Source organism: Ambystoma mexicanum, chromosome 9, assembly GCF_040938575.1.
Source record: "Ambystoma mexicanum isolate Mex_15411 chromosome 9, UKY_AmexF1_1, whole genome shotgun sequence".
Taxonomy (NCBI): Eukaryota; Metazoa; Chordata; class Amphibia; order Caudata; family Ambystomatidae; genus Ambystoma; species Ambystoma mexicanum.
Window position 1 is genome coordinate 580,619,146 of NC_090931.1, and position 22,169 is coordinate 580,641,314.

A 22,169-nucleotide genomic window follows, 5' to 3' on the forward strand; every position below is an offset into this window, starting at 1 on the left:
CTTGCAAACCTGATTACTGCAAACCTGATTACTACAAACCTGATTACTACAGCTACCAGAAGTCCTTGCAGCAGAATTGATTGTAAACACCTGCACTTGCTGTGAGCTGCAAGCTAAAACTGCCTCCCTGATGGTGTGAAGAGCACAGAAACCCGTAGGAGGAGAACACCAGTGGCTGAGTAGGTTAACTGTACAGGGAACTAGAGGTTATTAGTATTCGACTCTTCCAGGTTCCGTATATGTCCCTGAAGTTCCAGATGGTTAGTAGCAATAAGCGGCTGCAGGCTTGTTTTATATGACTCTTGCGTTTCTGCATTTGGCTAATGAAAGAAATAGAAAAGACTTCTGACAGTATGTACATCTGTTCCATCTACAGAGCTTTGTATGCATATTCTTTGTGTGTGCACGTGCGTGCCTGTGTAACTTCGTGCAGGGATGAGAGTTTGCTTCGCGGCAAACGTTACTACGTCATGGTGTCACTAATGACGTCAGCACAGCTTGATATTTATCACTAGTCAACCTGGTCCAGTGATGAGGCGCCTGTGTCCACGAAGACGTCAACTGGATAGGGTTGAACGGTTGTCTAAGAGTATCTGCTCACATATGTAGGATGTAAGGGCCTTCTTGACGGCTGGCCAAACAGTGACCGACATCTGTTTCTCGTTCTTCGGGCTCTCATGCGAATGGGGAACAGGAGGGCCATTCCTGAGACCCTCTATTCATGACAATGAGCCAGCTGTTCGCTATATCCCATGGTCTGTGTCTAGCGTGACAAAAAGCGGGTAGGGCCAGATGGTTAAAAAGGAGGGTGCACACTACATCTCTGAGAATGTGTCTAAAGGATCAAGAGCCAGCTTGGGCACTGTATCAATGAGACTGTGCATAAAGTATCAAGAAGCAGGTGGGGTGCAATATTCTTAAGACTGTGTTTACAAGAGAGATCCAGAGGGAGAGAGCCTCTACGCTAGATGCGAGACCCCGATGCACCAAAATTAATACTTTTCCTGTATCCTTTTCTTGGATTGTTCAGAAGGAAAATCCTTTTCAAGCATATATCAACCCTTATACTCTATAGGCATGTGTTCCCATTACCCATTCTGAGAAGAATATGGTACAGTTGAAACATACATCACATGTCTTGTGTTCTGTAGGTCATCACAGCCCCTTACATCTCACTCCACATACAGGGACATCTGTGACGGACTTATCACATCTTCACATTTGTCTCGCAGTGATGATTCCTTTAACATTAGCCAACATAAGGACTCTTTCTTGTGCTTTCTTATTACTGATCCCCACAGTACACTAAGCAGCTACTGGGTACGAAGTGCTTCACAAAAATTCAAATGTATACATGTAGGTACTGTAAGAATAAGGTTTGTGTTGCTGCCTCATTTGGAGTATATTTCGGTTGGAAGCTCAGCAGTCAATTCCAACAAACCTTCAAATACAATAGCTAGGAATTATCAGATTGCCCGGTCTGGTGTGCGAATCACCTGTGAGATGGATCTGCATATTGGAGAATTATTGGATCTGAACTATTTCTATCAAGTTTAGAAGTTATTTCATAGTTGTGACCCTTGTGAGCCTTTTAATAGATGGACTAGCAAAAAGTAACCATACTGCGCACAGGTTCTGTAGACAGACATGATGACACTCAATCACCGAAAATCAATGATCCTGTAGGTCGCTGTTCCGAGTCGCTTATTTCTTGATGTGCTTAGCACTCTGAAGTAAACTGCACTGAGAATGGGTGCGTGCTGCTGGCTGACATATCCGAGAGCAGACGTGGAGGGGAGGCGAGAGTTGGTGTTCTGCAGAAAAGCGGGACCTTCTCCGAGTTCTACCCACCATTTGCCTCACCCTGGCGAGTTGCGGTGCAAATATCTTGGAAATGGTGTGTCCTAGGACCTTGAAATGTGCTTTTCCAGCAGGTCCCATAGAGAACTTCTAGTTTTGTTCTGAATGTCGAGACGATGTGAACGTGAGCGTTGTCCAGTCCTTGTACGATCACATTGATGTTTAGCCAATATCAAGCAACTGTAACATGCGTGAAAGGGCTGAAATCCGGGGGATGGGTTGGGGTGTCCAAATGTCATCTAGCCAGTAATGTCTGGAGGGTCCTAACAGGTAACTATGCAAAATTTGGTGCAGATTGTTGGAACAGTGTGGAATTGTATAAGGAACAAACTAACAGATTTGGGGCTTTTTATATAGAGAGAGATGGAAATAACTAACATTCAACCTGTTCACTTGTTACCTGCCTAAAAACATTGCTATTTTAAGTGATAAGAAAAGTTGCATGCAGTATATAATACGTAACAAGGAGTGCAGACATGGATTTGAACAGCTGCATTGTTGTGTTTGTCCCCTCGTATTTGGAACTTACCATGTTGATTTCACATATGACACACAATGCCAAAGGCAAGTACTGTTAAACATTTGAGAAAGCGCCAAATGAAAAACGAGGGTAGTTTTTACTGCAGAGTACACAAAATTTCGAAAATACACAAGCTATCATATAGGTGATTAAGCGCTCACAACGAAAAATACAACATTTGTACACAGGTCCACATTTACCCATCTCCCACTTATATTACTTAGTCTGAAGGACACATCAATCTAAATTCATGCTATGGGATGCACACAGCACCAGTGTCCACAAGATGCTTAGTTCAGATGATCTGGGCAACACCCTGTGTTAGAGCTTCTTTTTTCAATTAGGAACACCTCGAAGGCACCATCCATGGAATTATGTAATCTTATTAGCTACCAAACCTTTGTTTAATTATGCATGCAAGCTGCAAAATGTTGAGATTTGTCCTGCAATATTACCTTTTCCTTGTATTCAAATTTGGAAATCAACCTACGTGCATTCCGCGGAGGGCAGGGAAATCTTAACACAAGGGTTTATGATGAAACAAAGAAATGTGAAAAGAGCTTCTGAAAATGCAATTTTCCATGGAACTCAGTCATGCTAAAAAGGAAATGACTCAAGATTATGGTTAGGGGGAAAATGTAACTTACTGCTAATTTACCTCTACCTTTTTGGACCACCCACAAACTGTTTGCTTTTGTTTCAGCTTCCTGTTCTGACTTTGGCCGTCATGGCCGTACCACAAGGTCTTTGTCTTCCTTTGGCCATTTTGTCCGCTGGCCTTCCTCTTGATCTTTGTGACCTGGGGAGTCCTTATCGGGGCATGCATTTACCCGTGAAAGACACCACTTTTCACAGGCGAATGCATGCCACGTGTTTAGGTACCCGGGAAGTGGGCTGGGACGGTCCGGTCCCAATCCACACTACTGGTAACCAAGATGTCTGGTGTGCACAAGGGCATGAGAGCTGCAGTGGTCCTTGATTGGACCACTTCTAGCATGCATGAGTGGAGCAGATCTCATTGGCCAACTGGGTGCCAGCTTTCACTGAACTTGTGGATATGAGAAGCGGTCCTGAATGCAGACCCGCAGATCATCAATAGGTCCAATTCAACCTATAGACAGAGCCAAAAGTATCCAGAAGAGCCGAGCAGGACCACCCAAGGACTATCTGGAACCGTGCAGAAGGTTGGCACCTTGACCCCGCTGTTGTCCCGGGAGAGCTCTGCTTTGCCACTCGATCTCCTAAGACCTGTAAGAATGCCTCAACCCCTTGGAGTGGTGGGACCAATCACTCTCGACGTCTTCTTGTTGCCCTGCAAATGAGCCTTCTCAGAATGTCCCTGGGCCCTCTAGTGGACTGACCAGCTCAAACTTTGGAACCGGGGAAGGAGCGTTGTCTTATCCAGTTTTACCTCGAGCTTTGAGGAAATCCTAGTTAACACAGCAAAGCATCTTCTTTCCAAATGTCATCATCCCACTTGAGAGAGAAGCGTGCGTCAGACCGCGAGACTTGGGTGCCACTGCGTCACTGTGCAACAGTGGCGGTCGCTGCTGGCGACTTTCCCACCTTTCTCCAAGTGTCCTGAGATCAGCTGTATCAGTGCTTTCTTTGTCCAGCAATTGAGACGAGACATACAGCTCCTGTTGCAAACCAGACCCACAGCGCCTGGGCACTTTGAAGCTTAACCAAGGGTGGGATTTTGTACTCCAGGAGACCCTCTCCAGACCTGCCAAGTTTGGACACGGAGTGAGCTAAGGGCAGTGAGTAATCATACCACTTACAGTGGCCCCTAGTTCATCTACTGCATTTTTACCCACAACAGATCCCTTGTGGTGCTTGCCTTGGCTTGGGCGGCCTCTGCTTCCTAAAGCTGTCCGAAAGTTGGGAATAGCTGTGTTCTCTGCTGCAGATCTTCCCCTAACTCACAGAACCAGTTTTCTACATTTCAGAATCCTCTCCCTAACATTTCCACCCTTTTGAATATTGTACTTTGTGTCTTTACGCACCACTGAGCGTGTTTACGTGCACATCTAACATTGAGCACAAGCATCCAATCTTCGTAGAGCTGGACTTATAACGTTCTCTGGAGTTTGCCAATGTGATAAAGTTTGCCTGCTTTTCCTCCATACAGGTTTTGGCAGTATTCAGCACTTTACCGTATTGACCAAAAATGACTGTACATATATTTTACATAGTGTGTGTTTAAGTAGTGATATTACTGTGTTTTTGTTTAATCACTTGTGTTAATTTCTGGTCCTAATAAATTGTATATTTTGATATAATGTCTAAGGGTAATTCTTGTTGTCCTACTGTGTGTGCTCTTCCAAGAGCACAGATCAGCCCTACTACTCCGGAGACTTAACCTTGACTGCTCTCCAAGCTACCTTGAATTGTCCTGGCTAACTTCCCAGAAGTGTTCCCCGTTTCAATAACCAGGGTGGCCTCCTAAACTTCTGTTCACCAGAGCAAAGTTTAGAAATCCACTCCAACAACCATGAAAATCAAAACATGTGCACACTCACCATGGTTGGTACACTTGATGCCAAAAGTGTTATTTTCATTGATCATGCAACATGGGCTGAAAGCGGTACGTCTTAAAAAATAAAAAAGATATAAGTGCTTTCAAGTGCTATGGTAAGACCAAGACACGGCTGGCAATTACAGCCATCAATGTGACTCCCAAGCAGTGGCGTGAACATTTTCGCCAGGTTAGCTTGTTTTTGTAAGCTGTTACAGTGCCCTGAAAAGAAGGTATATTGGGTACCTCACCCAGCAAGGGTCATGTCGGGATGATACTTTCACTTCTCGCCTACACAGTCTCCAGTAGAGGCTCCATGTTGCTGATACCCGTGGGCCCCTAATGAGCAGGACTGCATTTGCAACTTTCAAATGCATTCTCGCTGAATTTGAGAGGGTGTCTTGCAATCCGATAAATGTTTGTGTGGCATCCAATTCCATCCACCCTCTGCTAAAATGACTCCCATGGCCTGGAGTAAGTGTTTTACGAGAAATCCCCCAATCCTGTATTTGCAGTGCCTCCCTCACCATAGGTAAACAGGCAACCCTTAAGCTTTCCTTGCTACACCTAATGGTAGTGGCGAACAAGCAATCAGAGATAGCTCCTAAGAGGAAAGTGCAATAAATGAAAGTGTAAGTATGGAATTGTTAGACAAAGCTACATGAAAATAAACTCCACATCTTGTGAAAGGTGGGCTCAGATACAGATGGATGGAGGTTGTAGGTAACTAATTCGAAGTCAAAGTCTCAAGTCCGAGAGTGGAGCATTCTAGGGCCTTTACCCAGCCACAAGATACACAACCATGTTCCTTGGAAAACAAGTTCATCAAAGGGTGGCTGGTGTTCTATCAGACCTGGATTCCATCAACCCAGGTTTAGTCTGAGTTCCTGGGGACATGGAAGATCAATAGTTGTGGGTCCCAAACCCCTGCCTTTCACTCAGGTAGAGCGAAGTTGGGTACAGTCTGTCCTGAGACAGAAAGCAGCCGGTTGCATGGCCAGGCACGGCTTCCTTAGGAGCAGCACTCCAGTTAGCAACTTTACCTGTGCACCAGGACGAGTCCCCCGGGTGTTACAAGTTAATGAAGTAGATGCGCCTTTTTTTTGCAAGTACTGGGAGTGGGGTGAGAGAACCGAAGCTGAAATCAAACAATTGCATCTACTGAAACATTTAGTGGCCACATTTAAGTTTTACAGGCTTCTTCCTGAGCTTTCTCTTGGGTATCGATTCAGGCTTCAATCCTGAGACCATTCACAAACACAGACATTCTTGCTTCATTTTGGTAACTGCAGTCCGTGCTCTCAGAGTAGTCGCATCATTCCGTCAAAGGACTAGACCTTGGCCGTTGGACTCCAAACTAGATTTTTCATAGGGGTTACAATAGGGGCACCACCAGGGACACAGCAGGTTGCACCCAAATTATCAAAAAAAGAACTGCAACCAACCAGGGGAGCCCACGCAGCCAGGCGTTGCATAGGGAAAATGGGACATGGCGTACCTTGAACTTGCAAGACTTAAGGTCCCCCCCTCAGTGTACAGAAATGGTATTTACATCTCTGATGAGGCCTGGGGTCAGGACCAACCAGGGAAAAGGTAGGTAAACTCAACAGGAACAGTCAGAAATACAGGACCACACAAGAGTCACAGGAAGGGACTGTCTGTCCCACAACATGAAATACAGATTGCTGTTTTTCTTAAGCAGTACCGGGGCAGATTCTAGACTGTTGCACTTTTTCATTGTAAACAAAAAACTATCAGGTGAAGTGGCGGATTTGAGCAGTGAATTTAACTAGTCTGCAAACATACCCAATTCACAGAATATAGTAGAACTCCTATTGCTTTTAAACTTTGCTATTCATTACAAAATGAGAGCACCGGCACAACATATTTTTACAAAAATGGGAGCGCCAGTAACGCCTATTTTCTAAGAGTGGGTTATGAACTACATTTTTGTAAACTATACAGCAAATGCAAACTATGACCATGTTCTATTCTCTGGTATTTTCTATGTATTTACTATGTGTGGGGGTGGTCTATATGCTGCTGGGATCTGGAAAGTCTCACAAATCCTGGCTTTTGTTATTTTCAGGGGTGTTATAATAACTCATTCAACAACAGAGGTGAGCAAAGAAAAATAGTTGTTACACGGGGGGGAAATTGGCTAGGGCCTTTAATCGTCCCGGCAGAAAGTCCCACACTGAATGAGAGGTTTATCCCAGGTACCCTCAAAGTCACTGGTGGCTGAAAATACAAGCTCCATAAAGGAACTTCTTCAAGGGCAACTTGTGTTCATATTGTAGTATAAGAGGCATGATCGCTAGAGTTAGTGGCAGGATTTCAATATGTAATGTCAGGTTGACTGTCAACATTTCGGAAAGCGCTTCTTGATTCCTGTGTTCACTCTGGACTGAAAATGTGTTTACAATCTCTGGTCTTAAAACTCTGGGGCTGCTCGCCCTAGGGAGAATTCCAGGGGAGGGGGGCCAGGGACGCAACCCTCGTCAAAAGGGGAGTGCAGTGGCTGCTGTCAATAGAAAATATAAACAGATATGGCTTGGGGGCGTGGTAGGGGGTAGTGCGGCCATAAACTGGTTTACCGCGATAGGGGAAATCAGCATCCTGACTTTGCCTCCAGGGCTAGTAAGACATCTTGCCATCCATGTTTGAAACAACATTCAATGCTAATGTATTTAATCACGTACCTCCATAACCAGGAAAACGGAGTTGGGCAATTCCTAAAAAAACATAAAAAGACATTTGAACAAGCAGTTTTAACTATATGAAAGTATCTAATTTTCACACTTTAATAAACCATATTTTGCCCATGTTCAGCGAGTCCACATACAGTAATTTGTAAAATTATGCATCTGATTTCAAGAGGACGAGAGATTGCACGTTTGGGGCACTACACAGCATCCCTGTAGCCCCTGCATCCACTCCTGCAAGCTTTACTTCCATCAAACTACATCTCCCTTCCACCTTCTCCCCTCAATGGTTTTTCCATTTCTTCTGGTCACACCACATTTACTCCAAGTATTCCCTGTTGGTCCCCTCCACCCCCTCTAAACTGTACTGCTGCTGCCCTGGGTCTTTTAGTGCTCGCCTTCTTGTTTGTATTTACTTGAGAAAGGAATGGCAGTGGGTTAGTACTGCCCTTTCTGTCAAATAAGAAGCTAAAGAGCAGGTGCCTGTTCTACTGAGCCAGGAAGATAGCTTAGCAAGTAAAGTTCTTGTATCAGACATGCGCCAGACTGTAATTTGCAGGCTTGAATCCAGGCAGGACCGGCTCAGCCCGTCTTCCATCGGGGGACGATAAACTGAATAGCATTAGGTTGGGTAATAATCACACCTATTACAGTGCTCAGAAATGTAGTGCTATATTACCAACTTATCTATACTCCAGTACCTCATTGCACAAACAAATGATAAATTCAGGCCTCATCTTTATTGTTGCTACATTGATTTTAGTAAGGCTTTCGCTCTTCTCTCATGTACAATCCTTTCGAAAAAGCTGAATGCTATGGGCATTGATAAGGCACTATACTTTATAGAAACAACTGTACACCCACACTTCTATCACAGTCCGCCTAAATACTTCAGGGGCATATAGTAAATATTGTCACACAAATGGGGGCCTTAAACAGGGGTGTGGATTGGTCCCCTTATTTTACAATTTGTATACTGTAGACATAGAGCATGAGCTTACGAAAATACGTAATTTTCCACTTAAAATTAATGTTATCCCCCATTCCCTCGCGCGCCTATGCAGATGACATTATCTTATTTGACCAACTGAGATCGGACTGCAGCGGTCCCTGAAAGCAATGGCGAACTATCCTGATAAAAATGAGATGGTCATCAACAAAAACCTACTTGGAAGAGCATAGGGGCATGGAAATTAAAGGATCAGTCATTGGAAAATGTTAGGGAGTACGTCTATTTGGGATTCCCAATTATTTTAAACCGCCATATGTAATACTATGGTGAATACGTACTACATAAAACCTGGGATAAATGGCTGGCTGTTATACAGTATATTATCCATACTGGTGGGTACAATATACAAGGACTGTTAGAAATATATCGCATATCTATTATTCCTGGCATCCTATATGCGATGGTGGTTTTGCCCGTAGGTCTGGTGAGCTGGCTAAACCGCATAGAGGCGAAAATATTATGTACTATCATTAATATGCCACAAGGGGATCTGATGGAGGCAATCAGACTTGCATTCGGGCAGAGTTTGCTTCATTCTCTATGGCAAGTACAGATGGTTCTTCTCTTTGCAAAAATAATACAATGTAACTCGAACTCAAATTCCTTGCTAAAATTACTTGGTTCTCAATTGAAATACAAGATAACAAACCGATTAGTACTCAATCTGAAAGATAGTGCTGCCTCATTCCTTGAGGGTTTAGGGTTTGATGACGATATTCTGGAGGTGGATCCCAATTATGAAATTAAAATAAAAAAGAAGGCCAGATCATGGGATATGTCTTGTAATGTTGATGCTTTACATATGAAGAAAAGATATTTGGAATGCTCACATCAGAGTTTTGTTGGCTCTAAACCACGCAGGCATCTTGTGTAATTATGCTCAGTCAAACTTAAACGTTTTATATTATACCTACATTTTAATATCTTACCGACTAGGGATCGTACTGATATATGGAACAAAAAGATTAACAATATAGGTGTATGTAGAATGTGCAAAAATGCAACTGAATCAAGTCGCCACCTGTTAACATCATGCCCTGCCCTTATAAAGCGATATATTAAACGGCATGCACCCTTTGTTACAAAGATAGAAAACATCAGGAGTGATCAATTTTGGTCTACAGTATATGGGGCAGAATCCATTGTCATATCGGCTGCTGCTTTTATGATTTGGAAGGAAATTTTATAACATTTGGATACCAAGAGAGTATTGGAAGAGGTTTTACAAATGTTCTAGTGTGTTCGGGGTTTCGGTTTTTAGATTGTGGCTATGTACTATATATGGAAATATATTTGAATAGGGTTGGGGCTATTGGGCTGGAAAGTAGGTGTATTTTACTATGAGAATTTTAATAATCTTATTAAATTGTTGTTGATAAAATGTATTACTTAAATATTTCTATACATGATGTATTATGAATGGCGCTGTTAACTGTGTATTGCACAATAAACATTTGAAACATTTTTTTTAACTATACAAATGTGATACTATTGTATGCCCTCCGCCTCTTCCCCCTCTTCGACACATACTCAAAACCACTCAAGCAAATGTATCCACTTTTTGGTGTTGAGACATGCATGCTCCACTGGGTCAACAGTAAACCATGTTGTAAATTACAGACTGCCCAATCTGTATAAGATTGTCAAAGAACGTGCATTAAATCACTCACGGGTACAAACCAGCATTGGCAATGCCAACAGTTTGGGCGTTTGTACAGGCCTGGGAAAGGCACTTGCCAGGCACTGCCATAGAGTAATTAACTGACCGTTGATGGTAGCAGATGCAAAATGGTGCGAGTACCTGGGCACCGAATAGCAGTGCCTGGCCCCTTATAAACAAGCCAAAACTGTTGGATTGGCCATTGCTTGTTTTAACAGGGCGGCTTCATTGAAGGACACACAGTGCTTATAAATCGAGTGGCTGAAAACAGACCTGGTTTAGACATTTTTATTACAACAGAAGTGCTACAATTAAGTCCTTAACTCTCGGAAGACTGCACTGAAAGTGCTTGCCAGTGTTTTCTCAAAGCAAAGTTTGATGGTAAGGCTTTATTAAAGCGAGCTGAAAAAGTTCCAATGAGGAGGTGTTTTGGGAGGGGAGGGTCAGGAACTGGGTGGGAATGGCCATAGGGTTTAGCATGGCTATGTGCAGTCAATGGGCAGGGAAATAACCAAACACCACCTTAAAGTGTTGTGTCCCTCCTCATATGCAATTTCTCTGTATCTGTATTCTAATGCAATTGTGCCAGCGTATAGGTGGCTCTACCTTATAGTCCAAACTAACAAAGGGGCTGTGGGGAAGCACAGCTGGCAGTTCCCTGGATTGGTTCATGGGAAGCTCTGTAGTCTAGCAGTGAAAGTAACCTTCCTCTCGCCACAGCCCTGAGAGTGGATGACAATGTGTTGCTAAGGCTACATCAGAGTGTGCACATTTCCAGTTGAGAAGAACATTAGTTCTGTTTTATTTACCCTTTCTGTGACTTATAGTTTTTGCTTCCCCTTCAAAATTTAAGAAAACTAAAATTCTCAGAAGTCTAAGCAAAAACAGGAGTGGATCCCTCCCGCCCCATGTTCAACACATTGCCTCCCTCACCACCTCTTGCATCCTCATCAACACCAGTTCAGTCGCCAAAAAACAAACTAATGATTTTTGACCTCATCTTTGACGAAAACCCCGACATCCTTTTCATCACTGAAACCTGGTTCTTGACGACTTCCTCCCCTCTGCACACAAGGCCTTCCCCCCAGGCTACTCCCTGATAACCAACAAAAGAGCCAGCAGAGCAGGTGGTATAGCCATCCTCCACAAACCCATACTCGCACTCTTACAGGTCGAGAAACAACCCTGCAATGATGACTGTGAATCCCTGCTGGTTAAATTCCAATCCTCTCCTCCCTTCTCCCTCAGCTTCCCCCTTATTTACAGACCTTTGGGATCTAACAGAACCTTTGCAGACTCCCTGAGTGACTCTGTAACGGCCATACTGCTATCTCACCCGACTCTCACTGTTCTTGGTGATCTAAACATCTGTTTCGATATCCCCTCCAGCTCCATGACCCCTCATCTCATTGATAACATGGAACCCCTCATTCGGACCCAAATCAATCAGGCCCCAACCATATTGCAGGTCACACCTTAGATGTAGTGCTCAGCTCGTCCAACCTGATGATCTCCCCCCTCACCCAGTCTGATCACTCTGCTGTCTTCTTCTCAGCCCTTACTCCCGCTCCCCATTCCCTCCCCACCTCCTACCCCCTGCTACTGCCGCCTGGATCCCGCTCTGGAACAAGGTAACCATCTGCCCTGATCTTTTCTCCGCCCTACTCTCCTCTCTTCCCAATCTACCCCAGGAACCCCCTACCCAGACCTTTTCGACCAATGGCTCTCAGGCGCTCTGACCCCCTAAATCCCCACAAAACCCCCATCCCATTGCACAGGTCCTTCGCCCAGGTGGTTCAACCCTCACCTCAAATTCCTCAAAAACCTCAGCCATCGCCTGGAATGACACTGGTGGACCAACCCTTCTGCCCAAAACAAAGCCACTCTGGCTGGACAGACGAAAGCATACAGATTTGAAATTACGAAAGCCAAACATGCCTTCTACACCTCCCACACCACCAATGCAAACAGCCCATGCAGAGAACTCCACAATATCATCTCTGAGCTCAAACCCCTCCCTCCTCTGCCATTCGGTATGTCCATCATCTCCCAGGCACTGTGCGACATCCTTTCCGACCATTACTTCAACATAGGCATTGAAAGGAACCTGACCATCTACGCTAAACTACTAACACTGTCCGCCCCTATACCAGCAGCCCCCTTCCGCTGCCCCCAACTCGGACCCTCTTCAGCTCCTTTTCTGCAATCTCCCATCCTGAGTTCTCAAAGTTTATCTCGAATAGCTGCCCTCAGGTTTCCCAGGAGATCAATGCACCCTGGCCCTCCTCAAAAACATTATCTCCTCCACCTGTGCAGGCACCCTTGCCAGATCTATAACCAACCACTCACTAACAGCAGGTATCTTCCCACATTAATACAATACCTCATGTAAAATCACTCCTAAAAAGCCCTCCTTGAGCCCCCTCTTCCCCTCGAACTACCGCCCCATCCCCAACAACCGCTTCATGGCCAAATTAATAGATTGCACGGCATACCCCAAGCTCAGCCTCTTCACTGAGGCCCTCAGCCTTCTTGACCCAGCTCAGTCTGGCTTCAGATCCCTCCATGGAACTGAATCCTCCCCTGGTCTCTATATGGGACCACCTGAGAAGAACAACAGACCTAGGGCTGTACTGCCCTCATCCTATTTTACCTTGCAGCAGCTTTATACATGATTAACCACTCCATCCTCACAAACTCTGACCTATGCATAAGGGACTCCACCCTCAGATAGATCTCCTCTTTCCTCACCAACCGCTCCCAAATTGTGTCTCTTCCTCCTTTCTCCTCTGCCCCCCCTGCCCAGTCCTCCACCGAATCCCACAGGGAGCCTCCTTCTCCCCCCCTCCTCTTCAACCTCTACCTTTCACCCCTCCCCAAGCTGATAGGTTCCCACAATCTCACCTGTTACAACTATGCCGACGACACCCAGATCATCCTTAAGATTCCGAACTCGTCCTCACCCAACCCAGACATTGACCTCTGGATGACGAACCTGCTCCACAAACCCGGAATAACCGAAATCTTAATCTGCAGAAATACAGCTCTCCTTCCCCCATTCATCAATTGGCTGCATTCATTAGGGCCAGCGCCCACTGCATCCCTCAGTCAAAAATCTAGGATGCACTTTTAGCTCAGACCTGACCCTCTTTCCGTCACATCCATGCAGTCTCCAGATCATGCACCTTCCACCTGCGCATCCTCAAGCAGATCTTTCCTCATCTCTCCTACCTCCATAAAGTTTCTGCAATCATGGCCACCATGCTCTCGCGCCTAGACTACTCTATATACCCCTGCCTAGGTGCGCCTGCATCCCAACTAAGAAAGCTCCAACAGATTCAAAACTCTGCAACAAGGCTCCTCCTCGCACTCTCCCCCAGAGAACACGTCTCCTCTGCACTCAGGACACGACACTCCACTGGCTGCCCATCAGCCGAAGGGCCTCTTTCAAAGCCAAGTGCATTACCCACTGCGTAATCCACAAGAAAAGCCCAGAATTCCTCCAAAAGAAGCTCACTACCTCCACTCCACAATCCTCAGATCAGGCTCTGCATACCTCCCCGTAATCCCTTCGTTCAAGTTCTCCAGATTATGAGGTGTCCGTTTCTCTGTCCTCGCACCCATTTTCTGGCCCCTCGCGCTCTGCCTTGTAGAGGATCACCTGGCCTTCAGGAAATCCGTGAAAACCTGTCTCTTCCACCAGACTTCCTGATCCCCCTGCCTTCTCACATCCCCTCCCTACCTCTCGTACACACGTTTCATCCTGCAGTCCCCCCAGCGCACACTGATTTCTAGTCCCATACATGTTTGATTGTTTTTTGATTAGTTTGAAAAAATCCGAAATTGTATTTGCCCCTGAAGAAGAGAGCACATCTCGAAACGCGTTGGGCATAGTACCCTCTTGTGAATAATAAATATATTCTACACTAAATCAGATAGCTTTTTCATAAATGTGTGCTACGAAAATAACCTTCAAAATAACTTTTTACAATGTATAAAATCATTACCTGAAAATGTTTGGCTCCATTAGCCTGTGATAGTGTGCAGGGGACGGGAGTTCCCTAATAGGGAACTTATCTTTTTCCGGTTTTAAAAAAGCCTATAGCCTTTTTTCTTCCAAAAACTTCATAGTCCTATCTGTATGTTTATGTATCTGCTCCGCTTATTACATTTAAACAAATCACACCACCGTTTTTACATACAAACAAGGGAAGAAAATAAACGTCTTCTCTTACACTATTAGGTTGTAGCCCCGACCCTCAGGACTGGTCAACTCCCACCCACAGACAGGTACTCTCCGTACTCCCCCCTAAAATAGCAGTGCCTGCCTACTCCCTCGTGTATTGGAACATTTCTAATGTGCGCTGTGCTTCCCTATCCCACCCTCTTGATCACTTCTGAACTTCAATACAGATAGCCCCGTAGAGGGTAAGGCTGCAATTCCACTTATCGCTGCCTCCTTACTTTCACAAACGTTACTCCCATTTCCTCTCTCTCTGAGCGCTCATTACCTTCCACACTTCCCTGGCTTCTACACCCACTTCCCCCACCTCCGATGCCATCCTTTCTGCAATTCCTTCGCAACGATCCTCATTCCGCTCTAGGGCTTTCCTTAATCCCATCGTGCGCCCCAAGGCCTTTTCTCCTCCCCTTCACATCTTTATTTCCATTTCGTCATCTGCAGGTTGCTCCAGTTCTCCAATCTTTGCCTGAAGGTGCATTCCTTCCTTTCCACGGGCTCTGCCCTGCTATAATGACACCATAGGCCCCGTCCACCCATATTTACTCCCTATAAGGCGCCCTCCTCTCATATTTACTTCCATTCCTATTCCCACGTGCTCCAGCCACACACTCCCCATTCTTTTCTTAGTCCACTCCACTGTTTACTAAAATGATTGGCCCACTCCCGCCTCCTCTCCCCTCTACTAAAGGAGCCCCCGTTTGCATCTTGCCCTCTGGAAATTGACCCTCGTCATCACATACTACAGGGCAATGCCAGTGTTTAGGACACGCTGTATACCTGACCCGGAATTGTTGACTGAAAATTCTGAATCCCCACCCTTAAGGGTGAAGTCCAACCTCGTATTCTTGCTTAGTTAACTTAATTAACTCTGTGTGCCGCCGTTCCATTGCATGTCAACATTGGGGTATTTTAAAAGAACGGATGAACATTCAGTAAGATTTCAAAATGACTTCACGTATACGCTTTCGGTAAGCTCCAGCCCCCTCCCCATTGACTGCAGAGCTCAGCAGACCCCCTGGAAAGGTTCAGATAACTTTCTCAGAGCGAACAGTGACGTGCGTAGGAGAACAGATTTGTTTTTGTTCGGTTTTCCCCGAAAGTGCAGTTCTAGGAATCCCTAATCTTGCTGTCATAAAGGCAGCCGGCTCCAAGTTCAGGCCTCCACATAACAAGGGCAGGGGCCGGCTCGGGTTTCAGGAAAGTTCTTGTTTGTTTGGCAGACTGGGTGCAGCTGGGGGTCCGGCGCGCTCGGCAGTCATGTGAGCTGGAAGCAAAGAGACTGCATAACACCTGACCCCTGGAGTCTTGCACGCACGGAGCGTGATCAGATGACAAGCACTCACTCACCCTGCGTCGCGGTCTAAAATTACCCACAAAGTCACCGCCTGCATTGCTGGGCCTGGGGATGGCAACGTTGCTTCTGCTTCCCTGGCCAAAGAGAACAATTTTCCCTTGGCGTGAACTTGACGGTTAAGGATTCCGAGCGGGTCCACGGAGCCTTCGCTGTCAGCAATCGATCAAATAATTACCAATTGGGTGGGTAATAAGAGCATTTGTCATAACATGCAAATGGCAGTTCAAGTGGGAACTCATCAACTGACTGGAACGGCCTCCTTTCCGAGCCTTGTGAGGTAATAATGCTTCGCCAGCCAATCTGAGTTAGAGTCTCAGTAATGACTAAGGTGTCAAATGTGACATCATTCACGCCACACTGCCCAGCAACCAACATGCCAGGCAAGCCCACCAGGCAAAAAATGGTTTATTTTAGCTTTTAAAAAACAAATATTAGTACCCCGGTTGGGGGGGCGGTGACATCCCAGCCTATAAGGAGGGTTCGAGCGGGGGCTTTACCACACGCCTCAGCCTCAGAGCAGGAGGCCGCCATCTTCCCGCGCTGGGTTATGAAGGAAAGGGTGCTTTCCCGCGTCCCAGACCCCTCTCCACTTGCCTTCTGCTTCCTTGTCCATTGGCTGCACCGGGAATAGTAGTGTTCCCGCCACAGCTCCGACATCCACAAGGCCGCCATGGAAAGAGAGAAGGGACCCCGATCCATGACAGCCAACCTTTTTTTTTTTTTTAAGTTGCGAAAAGTTTCACAACTTACAAACTATTAGTATCCTGGTACTAATAGCAATAAGCCCCTCGCTGGGGGAGCCATTACCGCGTCTGGTAATGCCACAGACTTCATTAAGGCCCTCGTGAACTATGGCCCCGAGGCATTACCTGACATGGTAATGGTCCTCCAGCTAAGGGTTTATTGCTTAATTAGTACCTGGCAAGGATGTGGTCTTGGCCTTCCAGCCAATGAGGAGGATCAAAACGGGGGGTTTTACCACACGGTAAAGCCCCAGCTCTAAGGCGCCTCAGAACAGGAGGCCACCATTTTCCCCTGCCAGATGAGGTAAGTGCACCCCTGCACCTTGATTCCCCCATCCTCCTTTTCCACACGTTTTGCCCCTCCCATCCCCACCACACTTATCTTCCGCTTCCATGTCCCTCACCGGCAACATTAGTGTTCCCGGCGGGCGACTTGCCGCAATGGGAAAAGGAGAAGGTAGTAGACAGAGCAAAGCAAGGGCTTTACCGATAACCCGGGGCATTGCCTGTCCCAGAATGCCCCCCTGCTCAGGTAATATTTCTTAAATAATATGGCTTAATTATGCAATCGCCAAGAAACAGTATTACCCACTTTTGCAGAATGAAAATATCAACAGTTTTTCACCATTTTTTTTTACCACAAGCTTACAGATGGTATATTTGGTTAAGCCATATAATAAGGTGGGGAGAGGAGTGTGGAGGTATGCCTGCTATTTGTGGTAAAAAAAAAGGCAAATTCAGCGGGAAAGAAAGAATGCCAATCGGCAAACGTTCATAGATCCGAAGAAACTATTCATTTTGTGGCGAGTGCGTTGTACATGGGCATTAGTCCAGGATAGAGAAAGGAAGAGCACCGAAAGCAAGATGATGAGTGTGATCCGACTTGTTTTAGCACCAGGTTGTCACTAACCTCAGAATGATACCAGTAGTGAGTTTCCCTAGATGTAGCCTGAGCAAGGAGACCTTTAGAATGTAGTGTAAACAGACTAAAAACCTTCCATCTGTACTGGGCATGAGGGACTGGCTTTGTCAAGCGGGGCAGGGAACGGCCGCGACCAACCTACATTTCCCAACTGCCACCCACCCAGTAAAAGCAAGGAGAGCTAATGGGGACTCAAAACAACATATGGGAGTTCCGCCCATGCAAAAGTAAGGGTCTCGTGAGTTTTCCCACAAGAACGATTGATTATTGGGGTAAAGACTTCATGGGAATTTAAGCAGGCAGTGGTCAAGCACATGGGAAATTCTCCTCTCCTCTGTTTTGTTGATTGATTCATATTGTAATTTTGCTTCCACCGTTATATTGTTTATGTTTTTATGTATTAAGTTGTTCCACTGCGCTTTGGTGTAAGGTGCTCTATAAATCAATAAATACAAATTGCAAGCAGTATGAAAGCAGGGGTGAAGCTGGAGACTAGAATTGGTACTTTAGGCTAAGAAAAGATCGAGGGCAGGGGTTTGGTGGTCCTTATATGTCTTCAGACTATATGTCGTTAGGTTGCAGAAGAAAATAGGCTACTGGTCTACTGAAATAAATGCCGATTATCTCACTAACCTGCATGCTCACCATTTTACTTTTCACCTTAGACTGCACACATCAGCTAGCCACACACACACCCAGCGAACAGCTGATGGTACCACCTTCCTCTGCACACCCTAAAAGCAGCTCTCTCGCAACATCCGACAGCAGCATCCCTCTCCCCCGAATCCCCAGCCAATCCTGGCACTCAGGTCAGATCTTGTACATAGCAAATCAAACATGATACCTACACCTCGAGCTTCCATCTGAATACCCTTAGTCCCCTCACCATTGGTCACCAAGAAGCACAGGCATACAGAAAATGGCTTCACCCAATCTGCACCCATTAACTCCCCATCGTTTTAGAGGACGCAGCGCCAAAGTGGCAGGAGTTGAGCTGTGTAGGACTACTTTATTACAGTCTCTCTGCTTCCCACCAGTTTATCTGTCTGCAAAGATGCTGTGCTTTAAGCAGTAGCACACGAAGGGGGTTAGGGTAAACTGGAGTGGGTTGCCACGTGAGATGTAGAAATCTTAGCACAGGTAAGGGTGAGGGTGTACAAACAGAAAACTCTGAGGTGGGGGGAACGAGGATGGCAGAGTCTACTGTTGGCCCCTTGTGTAGCTCTGAATGCAATGGCACTCGGTCTGCTGGGGGCCATTGATAACTCGTGGCTTTGAGGGGCTGACACGAATTAAGAGTACCACTTTAAAAGAGGGAGCAGCTCTTGCACGCATGTTTCCCAAACAATGCGAATCTAGCTGTGGTGGAGGTCATCCTGGAGGACTGCCTTGGGAAGCGGTCTGAACATTGCGTGCACAGGTTCTTTAGTGCACGTGCTGATATGACTCGTCTTCCCCTCTTGGTCACGCATGCTGTGGAATGCCGAGGACCCGCAGGACGATATGGGAAGGTGAGAGGAATGTTAGAAGCCGGCTTTGAATGAGTGTTGCAGGTGTGACCGTTTAGCCTGGAGGAGAACGGCCAGTGGTTGTTTTCTAGCGTATCCAGGTGATCAAGAGAAACCGGAACTAAAATGTGCAAATAAAGGAGCTACCGACCATAGCGTGATCTTTGCCTACAAGATAGGGTGACGACATCTCGATTTTGGCGGGGCTAGCAGTCCCAGCTTTTCAAAGCATGTTCCTCTGTCCCAACAAGTTTCATGCCCCAGCTTTAGGAAACCGCTTTGAGAACAGAGTGTGGAACCCCGCCTCTCTACACAGAGGACTCAACATTGTGGACTCAACGATGCAGAGCCTGGAGTCGCGTGACATGTGCACGCGCAGAGCAGGCAGTGCGGAACAGCAATTCACATGGAGGCGGTGACGGGGCACATGCTCTCTCTTGCATTCTTTCAACCGGAAGACTTGATCGCGTTTCTTTCCCTGCATCCCTGCATCCTCACCGCAAGTAACTCCTTTAATAAACAGCAGTGCTTGGTGGAGTGGCTCCGGCGTCCATGACTAGGGGCTAGAGGGGTTGCCGTTACCTCCACACTAAACTGGGCCATACCAGAGAACGCCCCTGCCTAGAGGTAAGCACAGACCATGCTGTAGCCACAGGGAGAAAGGAGAGTCAGAGCAGACATAGGCCTGCCTCCCTTATTCAGGGCACTTGATCAGATGGCCAAACACAGCAAAGTGAAAAATGAGATATGGTATGATATGGCATTTGTAACGCGCCTATACACAAGTGTTTTAAGGCGCGACGAGGCAGGGGGGGAACAAGGCAGGGGCGTTGCTAGGGGGGGGGGCAAAGGGGGCTATAGCCCTTGATCTTTTGGTTGTAGCCCCGGATAGAATCTCAGGAGCTACAGCCAAAAGACTAGCTAGCCCCCAGTCCCAACAGTACCGACATCAGCTTAGCCCCGGGTCTTTTCCAGACCTAGCAACTCCCCTGGAACAAGGGGAGACAGACAACGATCCTACTAGGCCAAGTGTCATTCAGATTGTGCAAGTGCAAGGGTAGAGGGGACTGGGAAAAGTGAAAGGGGAAGGGGAAGGGGAGAAGGGAAAGTGCAGTACATGGTTAGTAGAAAAACAGATAAATAATAGGGCCAGCTGGTGGCAAGTGCAAGGAAGTGCAGTACATGGTTAGTAGAATACAAGATAAATAATAGGGCCAGCTGGTGGCAAGTGCAAGGTGAGTGCCGGGAGAAGGGGCTGTAGGATACAGAGACAGTCCCGTAGTGCAGGTAGGCAGTGCAGGGAAGTGTGGCTGGGCCAAGGACCGAGATCGGTGAGTGGCCCAGTTGCAGATTCAGTGCAGGTTCAGTGATTTTAGCAGGGGAGAGAGGGAGAGAAAGCAGAGGCAAAGAGGAAGGTTTTGAGGTGCTTCCGGAACCGCAGATGGATCTCCTCAAGTTTCAGGGAGGCAGGAAGGCTGTTCCAGAGGGAGGCCCCTGCTGCGGAGAGAGATCTACCCCCAGCTCGTTGCTTGGAGAAGTGGCTGACCCTGAGGTAATTGGAGGTGGATGACCGAAGAGCTCGAGAAGGAAGATATTTAGGAAGAAAGAGTTGAAGGTATTTTGGCCCAAGGCCCCAGAAGGCCTTGTGGACAATGCAGAGGGTTTTGAACTTGATCCTCGCAGCCACTGGGAGCCAGTGTAGTGATTTCAGTCCTGGAGAGATACGGTCCCTGGGCTTGAGGCCAAGGACAAGTCTCGCAGTCCTGTTCTAGATGAGTTGCAAAGGGCGGAGAGTAGAGGCAGGAAGATTTAGATAGAGGCTGTTACAGTAGTCCAGCTCAGAGAGAACCAGGGCTCTGGAGACAGTGAGCTTCTGGGGGAAGGAGAGGAAAGGAAGGATTCCTCTGAGGAGGTGTAGCTGGTAGTGTGACTTCTTAGAGATGTCAGATATGTGAGAAGAGAAAGAGAGTGTGGAGTCGAAGATGACCCTGAGGTTTTTTGCCTTGCAGGTAGGAGCAGGAAGAGGGCCAAGGGAGGCCGGCCAGAGAGCTGCAGGGAAGGAGGGAGTGGGTGTGCCGATAAGTAGAATCTCAGTCTTACTGGCATTAAGGCAGAGGTCGTTGGCAGCGCACCATTCCTGGATAGCAGAAAGACAGTCAGAGATGAGGGAAGGGGAAGAGGAGGCCGAGGGTAGCCTGAAAATGAACTGGGTATCACCCGCGTAGCACTGAAAGTTGGGGCAGAGAGCGGCGATGCGGTGAGCAAGAAGTGCCAGATACTGGTTGAACAGCCAGGGGGAGAGGTTAGATCCCTGGGGGACACCACAGGTAGAGAAAAAGATGTCCGAGAGGAAGGAACCCAATTGGACCTGGGAGGGTCGATTGGAGAGGAAGGAGGTCAGCCACGCCAGAGCCTGACCAGTGATACCCAGGTTATCACGGAGACAGTTGAGCAGGATGGTGTGGTTGACAGTGTCAAAGGCAGAAGAGAGGTCGAGCAAAATGAGAACACAAGGGGTGTTGGAGTCAAGGTTTGAGAGCAGGTCCTCACGGATGTTCAGGAGAGCAGTTTCCGTGCTTCTGGCAGCTCTGAAGCCAGACTGATGGTCATGAAGACTACCAACAGATTCAGCATGGAGATTAAGCTGGGAGATGGCCAGTTTCTCCAGGAGCTTGCCCAGGAAGGGAGTGATAAAGATTGGGCAATAGTTAGCTGGGCAGGAGGGGTCGGAAGAGGGTTTGTTAAGAAGTGGGTGCACAAGGGAGTGCTTGAGGGGGGATGGGAAGACTCCAGAGGCGAAGGAGTGGAGTAATTGCAGACGTCAGTCAGGGAAGGAGCCAGGGCTTCGATGTGGTCCTTGATAGTTTTGGAGGAACAGGGGTGGACCTGTTTTGACGAGACTTTCATAGATCTGACTTGTCTCGAAACCTCGTCAGCAGAAAAAAGCGGAAAGGCAGAGAAGGAGGGAGGAGGGGTGGCTGCAGAAGGGGCAGAGGGAGAGCAGGGAATAGGGGATGGGAGGTGATAGGAGGAGAGTGAGGACAGGATCTCCTGAGTTTTTCAAATGAAATGAGAGGCCAGTGCCGTGCAGAGGGCCTGGGAGGGGACAGGAGAGGTGGAGACT

The 22,169-nt window shown here is 46.9% G+C and overlaps 1 protein-coding gene and 1 long non-coding RNA gene across 3 annotated transcripts in view; one reads left to right on the top strand and one right to left on the bottom strand.

The window, feature by feature from the left end:
• ULK2 (unc-51 like autophagy activating kinase 2) overlaps positions 1-22,169 on the bottom strand; it is an 801,072-nt gene that overhangs the window by 540,184 nt on the left and 238,719 nt on the right. For both annotated transcript variants that reach the window (XM_069615186.1, XM_069615185.1), the window contains exon 4: positions 7,601-7,633. In XM_069615186.1, the coding sequence (XP_069471287.1) occupies positions 7,601-7,633 (33 nt within the window). The remainder of the gene's footprint in view (positions 1-7,600; positions 7,634-22,169) is intronic.
• The window catches only part of LOC138488303 (uncharacterized), a 31,193-nt gene continuing 24,950 nt past the window's right edge, over positions 15,927-22,169 (top strand). The window contains exon 1 of the long non-coding RNA XR_011274632.1: positions 15,927-16,054. This is a non-coding gene — a long non-coding RNA (uncharacterized lncRNA). The remainder of the gene's footprint in view (positions 16,055-22,169) is intronic.